Below are 12021 nucleotides of genomic sequence, written 5' to 3'. Positions count from 1 at the left end.
AAAAACTCACAATTATCTTTAATTAGTTTATTCTGTGGCGAAAACAAACTTCCATACTAAGAAGTGTTCTTTTACATATGATTTCACAAATGATTTGTATTTATTTGTGCTATTGCTAATTTGCTTATTGTTCTTATTATATGACTGACCATATACTTGTCTTTAATAATATTTGAGATTTATATTAGTCAGTCTAGTTTATTAGTTAGTCGTTCTTTAGGCTGCTGATTTTTATTCATGGTATTCAGCTGAAACAGAATGTTTGGCAAAAAGACAGAATAAATATGTTCAAAATCTAGCCTAAATGTTAGTTTGACTTCTTTTTTTACCATGTTGGAATCGAAACTGGGAATTGATAAGACTTGTAATCCATAGGCAGAATTGGAATTGCTAAAATTCATACAATGTATTAAACAGACATGGACTAAAAGCCACAAAACCTTATTTTGATTGCTTAAAAAAAAAAACGACAAACCTACGTTCAAAGCTAAAGGAAATGCAGATGAAACTTGAGGTGGAAAAACACACACACACAAAAAAAATGAAAAGGTATTGGTCAAATATGTTCCTTGACCAGGAACCGATACACCAGATGGCAACCTGTTAACATGTCCACTCACAGAAGGGGATTTCAGTCCCAAACATGTTTTACAACTGATCACAACGAGTGGCTTTGCTTTGACTCCAGTCCACCCCGAGGCATCGCCGTGATACGACTCTGACACGACAAGCAGGACAACGCAGAGCCCTTTCGCACACACACACACACCCACCCACACACTGCCGCTCTCCTCCAACACATTCTACCACTCCTACACACACACACACATGAATAGAGGAGGCAGCTGACACCATATCAGGTCAGTATAATCACCCGAGAGTGTGACAATAAAAGAAGATAAAGGTTGGAAGGGATCAAGAGGAGGGAGTCGCTAGTGTGATTACAGCTGACACTGTCTCAGGAGGTTGGTCGCCATGGTAACCCGCTGTAGCCGGATGCTCCTTGATTGGCTTGCAGACCCCGTATCCCAGCAGCCCCTGCTTCTCCATTAGTATTCAGGGAGTTTCTCCTCATATGCTTCTTATCGGCCTGTTTTGCACTCTCTCTCTCTCACACATATACGCACCTATTTTCCTTCTCAACTTTCCGCTAATAGGAAGTGTTTGCTCTGTAAGTGATGAACTGACTGCTGAATCTGTACACACATACATGAAGCAATTTTCTGCCCACACAAAAACTGGAAAAATCCAGTATGACATCACACATTTGCAGCCAATCAGAACATGTCAGATGCTCTCGGAAATTTCCTACTTCCCACTTCTGAAGTCGTGATTACACACTCGTCGCATTCAAGTGCATCGTTGTCAGGAAGAACAGAAAACCATGGAGGACACCAGGTTATTCTTGCCAATTAATTGGGAAAATCTTGATAATTAGCGAATATTTGGCAAACATCGACCACAGTCTCTATACTCAGCTTGGTCACGATTCTGGAATTTCGGTCAAATACAGGCTATTTTTGCTGTGTGTAATACATACAATACGCTTCAAATGATTGTTCATGTAAATATGCACTACTTTAACAACAAGACAAGACGATGTATCGGTTGTGGAAAAAACGGGGGGAAAAAGCAGTCACAGCCACAATCGTTCTTCCCTCCGCCATGTTTAAAGTTTGTGGCCCGTCCATCTCGGGAACTTGGGTATCAAAACTATCCTCAAACTTCCCAGTGGTAAATACGACTTGAGAGGGCGTTCGTCCAACTTTTAACTAGGAAACTTGTATTTATGCTAATTGCGATAGCATATGAAGGCAGCATTGATTAATATACAGTTTTTTAGGGTGGGATTTTAGGCCAATGAGATTCCACAGTGGGCGGGGCTACATAGCATGACATCACCAGGTGATTAACAAAATCAAGTTATTACCTTTTTATACGAAAATACGATTAAAAAATGTTTTCATTGAGTACAATAAAAGTACAATCATTGTTTGGTGAATTATCACTGTCAAAATCGAGTAATTTCAATAGCAATCCGCGCAATCAGGAAGCGTGAAAGATTTTCCCATGCAGATTTCGTAACAGGTTCAAGTTTGTCATGCAAATTCACTGCATCGACCAACAAAAAGACAGAGTAAACATGTTCAATATCTTAACAATATCTTGAATTAATGTTTTACAAAGTTGGAATCGAAACTGGGAATTGATAAGAATTGTAATTGGAATCGCTAAAATTCAAACAATGTATAAACAGACATGGACTAAAAGCCATAAAACCTTATTTTGATTACTTCAAAGATAGCGACAAACCTACATATACGTTCAAAGCTAAAGGAAATGCAGATGAAACTTGAGGGTGAAAAAACATACACAAAAAAAAAAATGAAAAGGTATTGGTCAAATATGTTCCTTGACCAGGGGCCTCATTTATAACCGTTGCGTACGCACAAAACAGGCCCTGAAAGAGGCGTACGCAACTTCCGACGCATAAGTTGTGATTTATAAAAACAAACTTGACGGGAAAATTTGCGCACCTGCACGCAAACTCTGACCCATGCGTACGAACGTTTTGGAGATGGAGCAGTTTGGCGACACCGATGGTGAGCTGGAGTTAAGTGTCTTTTTGGTCACTTTTAGACAGAAAATCTAAAGAAATACAAATATACTTTCACTCACCAAGCCTGTCAATTGAAGCAAATATCCATCCCATCTTAAATGTACAGCGCGTTGGGCCGTTTAGTGAAACTGACGCAAATAACAGTTTAAATAAATAAAATAATGATTTAAACTATGTTTTACTTCTGATATAAACATCTAGATTAAATATGCCATTCAAATTAATGGAGTTAAACACTTCAACATGAAATCATTACTGAGAAGTTACAACATTTTTTATATTCAAATTCAATCAATAGAAATATTTGTTGTGGATGCATGTTTTTGAACACTTTTCCTATGGCGTGCTGTGTTTAAATGTTTTAACCACAGAGATAATTGCTTATCATGATAATACCAGATTGTCTGAGAAAATAGTTTCGTGCAAATAATGCCCAAGGCCTATCTGCTTCCATTAAAAATACAATTCGGCCAGTGGAAAAGAGTGAGAAAAACTTTCTCTGAAATGTATTTTATACACTAGGCCTATTTGATTTATGTATTCAAAAACAAGGCAAGGATAGGCAACTACATGATTTTTATTAATGTAATGTGTCTTGTACCGTTAAACGTTATCACGTGGATGAATAATCATATGCAAATGATATGCAGATGAGGATCTGCATAGTAAAACTAGGCGTTGTAAGCTCCATATATGGTTATTTCAGGGTGGAGAGCATGTGCGCACAATCTTCCGCTGACTGGGATTTATAAAGTGAATTCTGCGCAGGTTCTGGCGTACGCACGGTTTTATAAATCTGAATATTTTTTTGCGTACGCCTTTTTTGGCTTTTGGGGCGCACGTACACTTTTAGTAAGGTTCCTACGCACAGTTTTATAAATGAGACCCCAGGAACCGATACACCAGATGGCAACCTGTTAACATGTCCAATCACAGTAGGGGATTTCAGTCCCAAACATGTTTCACAACTGATCACAACGAGTGGCTTTGCTTTGACTCCAGTCCACCCCGAGGCATCGCCGTGATGCGAACAGGTTCAAGTTTCTCGTGCACATTCGCTGCACTGACCAACACAAAGCTGCTTGGTTTGAAGAACCTTCATACACCGCTACACTACAGACACAATACCTTTATCCTTGTGAAATATCTCCGAACTTTTGCTAACGAGACCGAATCATAAGACCAGGAATAGGGCTGCATGATTAATTGAAATAAAACTGAATTTGTGCTGTTGCAAATAAGCAAAACAGGAAATGCTGCTGAGCTCATCAGATGAGCATCTCTACGAAGGAACCGATTGCTCAGCACAAGAACATTCCCACGCTCATCTCGGTTTTGTGCTGTTTCTCTCTCACCTGCTGCTGACTTTGCTCCTCCAGGTTGAGCTTCACCTCCAGCGACTGCCGGGCCTCCAGAAAGGCCTTGCGGTGTTTGCGGTCGGCCATGTAATACGACATGACGCCCACTGTGATGGCACATAAGTAGATCACAATGTTGGCCAGCAGCTGCAAGACAGAACAGCACAATCATGACACGCATCCAGTGCTCTTACACAACCCTTCTTGACTTAGAGTCTAAGCTGTATTATATAAGCTATATGTTTACGTATATGGCCAAACATTTGGAATAATTATGATTTTTTGTGATAGTTTGAAGATATTTGATCAAAATAACTGTTTTCTACTGTAATATATTTTAAATGTAATGTATTCCTGTGATCAAAAGCTGAATTTTCAGCATCATTACTCTTCAGTGTCACATGATCCTTCAGAAATCATTACAATATGATGATTTGATGCTCAAGAAACATTTATGATTATCATCAATGTTGACAACAGTTATTCCAAATACTGACTGCCAGTTTATATGATTTAGAAAACATAATTAATTGAAAACAATAAACAAAGTGATTGAAATTACTGTCAAGAACTTTAAAAACTACCATGATGTTTAAATATTTGAAAATGTAAAATAACAAAATACATTTTTTTCACCTTCCATTAACAAAACACACACACACACACACACACACACACACACACACACACACACACACACACACACACACACACACACACACACACACACACACACACACACAGAGAGAAAAACAAACAAACACACGATGTCCCAAAATATGCATTATTTTTATGTTTTGATTTTAGGGTGAAATGACCCAGACATTTTGTGAGATTCACTCTATTACAGAAGGACCTGCACTGCACAATAATGCCACTATGACGCGTTGATCTTCATGTTTTTGCTCTGTAATGCATTCTAATAAACTGCTTTCCGTGTTACGTCTCTCGGGGGTGCAGTCTTGCTGAGTAAGAAGAGCTCAGCATCTCGACTGGACACCTGCCGGCCCTTCTGGCCCTTCGACCATCTTACGACTGCAGTGCCACAAGGCTGACAGCATCACACCACGCTCATATCAAGTACAACAATCACAAATATATTTATGATGCATCACCTGAATCTGATGAAAGCATGCACAGTCATATTTCGTCCAAAAATCTAAATTCTATTATTATATTGCATCAAAAATGAAAGAGCAGATGTTTTTGGATTTGTAACATTATTATGTGCATGACAAGATAAATGTAGGGCAGTACAACATGCCACCATGATGATGGCTAACATCATGTTTAGTTCAGCTAACTAAACTTATCTAAATTTATATATATATCTACTTCATCTCTAGGTCGCTGGTTAAAAGACAAAAGTAAAAGATCCATAAAGGGGTTTTCGCAGCCATTTTTGGTTCCCTAATATGTATTTTGTGTTATTTATTTAATGCATGATGTTTTTATGTATATTGTTTACGTGACTCTACGTGGCCTCGTTAATTTCCCCTTGGGGACAAAATTAATAAAGTGTTTTGAAATTGAAATTAAAGTGCCTTTCAGTGATCAGTTCTTAAAAGAACCAGGTTTTTCCTCATTGTGACGAACATTTTAATAATCTAAATTCTAAACAATAATTTTCTACTATAACGAATCTTTTGTGGTATGGGAAGTTTTCATAGATGTTAAACCATCAATCTCAATAAAGAACCTTTTTTTGTGAGTGTATGGTAGCTACTACATTGGGATTTTCGCATGTGAGATCCGAAGTAAAAATTGAATTCAATATAATTCTGAATCTTTAATTCACTGTTTCTTCACATATCATCTAAACAATCTATTTTAGTAAACAAAATGTAACACATTTCACATTTTAATGTAGGAACCATTTCCTAAATAATTAGTACCATAAAAGACAAAAACTATTCTATCGAGAAATTAGTATTATGCATTAAATCCTTAATTTGATCAAATCGGTTTTAATATCTGTAACACTTTACAATAAGGTTCCATTTGTTAACATTATTAACTACATTAGTTAACATGAACTAACAATGAATAATACCTCTAAAGCATTTGATCATTTTAGTTAATGTTAATTTCAACATTTACTAATACATTATTCAGATCATAAGTTAATATTGTTAATATTATGACCTAAGCTAACAGAAACTATAATGAGTTGTATGTGTCATTCGACATTAACAAAGATGAATAAATGCTATAACAAATGAATTGCTCTTTTTTACATAATGTTAGTTAACATTATGGGACCTTATCCTATCTATGAACTAGCACGTCTATAAACAAACATTGGCAGGTGGATTTGTAACTCAGAGAAAATTTTTGTTATACAGTAAGTACAAGTTATATATATATAAATTTAATAAAATGCATGTGTTTGATAAAAATTGTTGTCACTGACACTGAGTCTTTCTCAGGTTTTAACACCAGATGAATCAGACTTTGATCAGAATCCTCAGAAGGAGCTGTGCTTCATCTACACTCTTCAAAATAAAGGTTCCCGACGGGGGTTTTCACAGCGATGCCATAGAAGAACCACTTTGGGTTTCCCAAAGAATCGTTCAGTGAATGCATGTTTCGGCATGTTTTTCTTAGTGTGAAGAACATTTAAAAAAATCTAAAGAACTTTTTTTGGTTACACTTTATTTTAAGGTGATGTACAGTACAGTAGTCACATTGTACTTACACAAATAAGTACTGAGTAATATAAATTAACTACATATACTTACTATAGAGTTATGGTTAGGGTTAGTTACTTGTAATTATGCTTAATTTACTGTTCTTACTATAGAAAGTACATGTAGTAACGTATATCACCTTAAAATAAAGTGTCCCTTTTTTCCAATATAAAGAACATTTTGTGGAATGAAAAGATTCCATGGATGTTAAAGGTTCTTCATGGAACCATTAATCCCAAGAAAATTTATTTTTTATATTGTAGAAGAAAAATTTCAGTGAATATTTCTTAAAAGGAAAAGAACTCCATAGATGTTAAAGGTATCAATGCCAGTAAAGGAACTTTATTTAGTGTAGTGGGAAAAGGTTATTTAAAATCTTTGTGGACTTCACACTAAGAAAAAAAAAAATGGTTCTGTTCACTGAACGGTACACTGATCCCAAGAAAAAATATTTTTAAGAGTGTGGAACAACTGTGGCGCCCACAAATAACCTTTCAGCAAATATTTCTTAAAAGGAAAAAATCCATGGATGGTGTTGAAACTTTATTAAGTGTAGTGGAGAAAGGGTTTTTAGAGACTTTGTGGACTTCACACTTTAAAAAAAGGTTCTTTAAATTGTACTGTTGACTCTCAAAGGTTCTTTGGGGAACCAAAAAGGTTCTTCTATAGCATCACTGTGAAAACCTCCTTTTTAAGAGAGTATAAAGAGTCTTTTGCGGAATGGAAAGATTCCATGGATGTTAAAGGTTCTTCGCGGAACCATTGATCCCAAAAAAAAAGAATAGTGGATAAGGTTTTTTTAGAGACTTTGTGGACTTTTATTTTGTTTAAAAATGGTTCTTTAAATTGTACTGTTGACTCAAAGGTTATTTGGGGAACCAAAAATGGTTCTTCTATAGCATCACTGTGAAACCCTCCTTTTGAACCCTTTATTTTTAAAGAATCTTTTGTGGAATGGAAAGATTCCATGGATGTTAAAGGTTCTTCACGGAACCATCGATTCCAATAAACATTTTTGAGAGTGTAGAGGAACAATTGTGGTGCCCACAAAGAATTTCTTAAAAGAAAAAAATTCCATGGATGGTGTCGAAACTTTATTGAGTGTGGTGGAAAAAGGTTTTTTAGAGACTTCGTGGACTTCTTTAAATTGTACTGTTGACTCAAAGGTTCTTTGGGGAACCAAAAAAAGGTTCTTCTATAGCATCACTGTGAAAACCTCCTTTTTAAGAGAGTATAAAGAATCTTTTCGTGGAATGGAAAGATTCCATGTATGTTAAAGGTTCTTCGCGGACCATAGATCCCCCCCCCCCCCCCCCAAAAAAAAAGCATTTTGGTGTCGAACCTTTATTAAGTATAGTGGAAAAGGTTTTTTAGAGACTTTGTGGACTTTTGTTTAAAAAAAAATGGTTCTTTAAATTGTACTGTTGACTCAAAGGTTATTTGGGGAACCAAAAATGGTTCTTCTATGGCATCACTGTGAAACCCTCCTTTTGAACCCTTTATTTTTAAAGAATCTTTGGTGGAATGGAAAGATTCCATGGATGTTAAAGGTTCTTCACGGAACCATCGATTCCAATAAAGAACCTTTCATTTTAAGAGTGACTCCCGCCATCTCTCGCTCCTCCTCTCCATCATTTTTCTCACCTGTCTTCCGAGAGCCGCTCCCTGAATGTCCTCTTGCTGCTGCTGGGCAATGGTGACACCGAGGACCAGTGTGTGTACGCCACAGGACACAGACGTGATCAGAACTATAGGGGTCAGTCTCAGCGGCAGCGTCAGAAAGAAGGAGAAGCTAAAGAAAGCCTGCCAGCCTACAGTATCACTGGGCTGATGGAAGCGGGCAAAGTTCAGTCCGAGGTAACAGAAGATCTGGGCCGCTATGAGCACCCATAAGGCGTAGGGCACCAGGCGGCGGGTCACGCGGTCGGGGAGAAGACCGAACCGGCACAACACGTACAAGAGCACGTCTGCTAGCAGTCCCACCGACGCCACGACCACAGACGCCAGCTTGTCGCTGGAGTAAAGCACGGTGCACATCACGATGACGTAGCAGTCGAACAGGGCCGCGAACACCACCAGCACCAGCAGGGTCTCGTGCCGCTGCCGCCGGAAATACGTCTGGTAGAGGTTCTCCAGAGAGTCTGGAGCGAAAGTTAAACGCATGAACCGCGGGAGACACAGGCAGCAGCCGGAGCTGCGTACGGTCACCTCGTGTGTGCGTCCCACGGCCTGTCCCGGGTCAGAGGGCAGGGTCACCGAACAGTCCGCCGAATACTCCGCAGAATACTCCGGCTCCGAGAAAGCCCGGTTTCGAGGCATTCTGGGCGTTGGATTGTGAAAAACGCTATGAAAACTAGTACTCTTTTTGGGTTTTAATGCAACCGGCGCTCTAAGAACATTGTGCTTGGGTCGCTTGAAACGTGTCGGGTAACGTCCAATCCTGAGATCAGATCCGAAGTCGCCACCTGATTGTCATGGCGCATGTTTAGATCTTGCATGCATGTCCGTGGCATTGGCGCTTTGGCACTTCGAGAAGCTACACGCCTTTTGTTTTTCCTGATGTCTGCAAAGACAGGCCCCAGCAAGTTGGCGACAAAAAAAGGAAGCCGTTTACACATCCATGAGACTCTCTGTTCCCAATCCAGGATCCAGTCTCGGTGTCCACCAGCGCTCACTGTGGGTTTCCATGGTGAATCCTCGCATGGATGAAGAACATCAGGAAGGAAGAGATACGACCATTGAACGAGATGTTTCGCCCCAGATCGACATGACACCCTGTGATAAGGAGAATAAAAAAGCTTAGATGGACAGAACAGACGTGATCGTGATCGGAGTGCGTATCGTGGCCAGATACAGTCTGTTATTATAATGCATTTCTCTTCTTCCTGTGCATTATCAGGATTCACGCAGGAAATACATGTTGCGCTCCCGAAATATGGAAATGCATTTCACCATACGCCGCTGCTGTCTTCTGTTATGCTAAGAAATGGTACATATCCTGAAATTTTCACCAGTGAAAACACCACAAGACGTGCAAAACGGGATTTTCGCAGATGTTCAGTGATAAAAACGTGGATTTATTTATCTTGCAGCGCTGCCTTTATCCGTAACATATCCACATAACACAACACAGTCCTTCGAAGATGTAAAATGTGGCACAGATCAATCACAAAATCACCCGTAAAACGCAGGAAAATCACCGTATGCTTGATTCGAAGGCTTTTCCCCCCACCAAAAGTCATCAATAATCATCCGACTTTCCGTTTGAAGGATGAAAACAGAAGATATTGGCACAGTCTTCAGTTCTCCTGCCCTGATAGACCAGACCTGGCAGTTTTCATTGAGTCTGTGTATAAATACGGAGAGAATCAGTCGTCCTCACTTTCTAAACGCAAGCGAACATCATGTCCGATTCGTGGAGGAACCGTTGTTTTGAGCCGGTTCTTATTAATGATTCATATGAACCGATTCTCTAAGCCTTAGCGAATCATTCTAATGGAGAAAGTTTGAGTTAAAGGGATAGTTTACCTCAAAATGAAATAAAGGGATAGTTTACCCCAAACTGAAAATGTTGTCATCGTTTACTCACCCTCACGTTGTTCCAAACCCGTATGAGTTTCTTTCTTCTGTTGAACTCCAAAGAAGATATTTTTAAGAATGTCGAAGAATGACAACTTAGTTATCTAAAATTCGTAATCGAATTTAGCAAAATGTAAATTTATCAATTTAAGGAAGGAGTAAGATGTAGATGACATGTTGAAAGCAGAATGTAGTCTATGTCATGGGAAACATAGTTATAAGCAGCTTAAAATGCATATACTTAAAATAAATAAGCCGCACAAGACTTTTGGGAACACTTTTCAGCGATGACTCGATTGAATTGATTCTCTAAATCGATCCTTCAGAGCGAACCGATTCGCTGAAATGAATCAGACTTCTCTATCGTACTATGGCGGCGGCTTGCAATGAGAATATTCATTTGATTGTGCTGACGTATCTTTGTAAGTGTCCAAACACGCATCCTGTTTAATATTCATGAGCGTGACCTTCTCTATAGTAGGATTGGCCACTGGCCAGACTGTGTCAACAGCTAAAATTATTCAGCCCATCTTGCTACAAACCTCATGAATCAAACACATTTCTATGAATCTATAGCCTAAATTCAATGCAAAAAAAAATAATAATAAATAAATCTTTGTTTAGGCTTTCTTACATTTAGGCGATTATTTACAAACCTGTAAACACTCTCAGCGTAAACAAAATGTAAAGAATACAAATATACTGCTAAAGGATTCACAAAGCACAAGTTCACATTGAATTGAAACTATTGAGATATTATTATAGAATTTTTTATTTTTATTTTGAATGAGTTTTATTGTTGTATTTTCTGTTTTCATTTTCCTTTTAGTTGGTTATAGTCTTTTTTTTTATTTTATTTTTTTTTTTAATTCAGTTAACATTTATTTTATTTTCAAGTAACAAAAATGTTTTATGGTTTTAGTTTTAGTCAACTATAAGCCTGGTTTGGAGTGAGACGATATGAAGTAACATAAAGACACATAATAAGGTTTTTAATTAAATATATAAATACCCAGATCTCTCTCTATCTCTCTCTCTCACACACACACACACACACACACACAGGGAAGTTGCTCTACCGCAGTGAGGGCTAAATGTATGTGTGTTTGGATAGCTGTGGGCCAGTATTTCACAGTTGGACAGGGCCATACATGTTCAAGAAGGGTCGCTTTAACGTTTATCAATAGCATTACATAAAATGACGTTTTAGCTACTGGTAAATCTGACGTTGACTGTCTGACACCACTGACATCACCTCGGGGTCGTATTGATTATTCCACTGAAACTCAGTATTGAACAAGTGATCAATAGTCAGGCAGCTGAGCTTTATAAAGCGTACAGAAGGCATCAGCACCACATCATGCCTGACAGATGCATCACATCACCTACTCAAGCGTGAATGTGACATCACATGAGTTTCTGTGGATAACATCCTGAACGCGCAGGAGTCACTGCTGTGCACCTCAACACTGTTTGCTGTGATTAATATATATTCCCAGGCTCTTGTTGCTAAGTACGCAGTGAGAACCCGAGGGAGACAGGGAGCATGGTAATTATTAAATTCGCTTTGCCTCAGAGGTTCATAGGGGAACAATTATGGAATACTTCATTATACATGTGGAAGTTTGGGACTTTAAAGCTTCAGGGAAAAGCAGAGTGAAGAAACTGACCTTTTAGCACCTTGTTTAGTCATTTTCTCTTCTGCAGCACTCGCATTGTCCAGTCCATGTTAAAAGCTCTTTGTTTACTGCAGTGTGAAGCGCTTGCTCGGAGG

The 12021-nt window shown here is 38.5% G+C and overlaps 1 protein-coding gene across 1 annotated transcript in view; it reads right to left on the bottom strand.

The window, feature by feature from the left end:
* adcy3a (adenylate cyclase 3a) overlaps nucleotides 1-10078 on the bottom strand; it is a 64845-nt gene extending 54767 nt beyond the window's left edge. The window contains exons 1-2 of the mRNA XM_079894223.1: nucleotides 8313-10078; nucleotides 3976-4125 (exon numbers count right to left, since the gene is read on the bottom strand). Coding sequence (XP_079750349.1) covers nucleotides 3976-4125; nucleotides 8313-8987 — 825 coding nt within the window. The 5' untranslated portion in view covers nucleotides 8988-10078. The remainder of the gene's footprint in view (nucleotides 1-3975; nucleotides 4126-8312) is intronic.
* Between the last annotated feature and the right edge of the window lie 1943 nt (nucleotides 10079-12021).

This window comes from Squalius cephalus (assembly GCF_949319135.1).
Source record: "Squalius cephalus genome assembly, chromosome: 15".
In the NCBI taxonomy this organism is placed as follows: domain Eukaryota; kingdom Metazoa; phylum Chordata; class Actinopteri; order Cypriniformes; family Leuciscidae; genus Squalius; species Squalius cephalus.
This window is presented reverse-complemented; position numbering and strand designations above follow the sequence as displayed.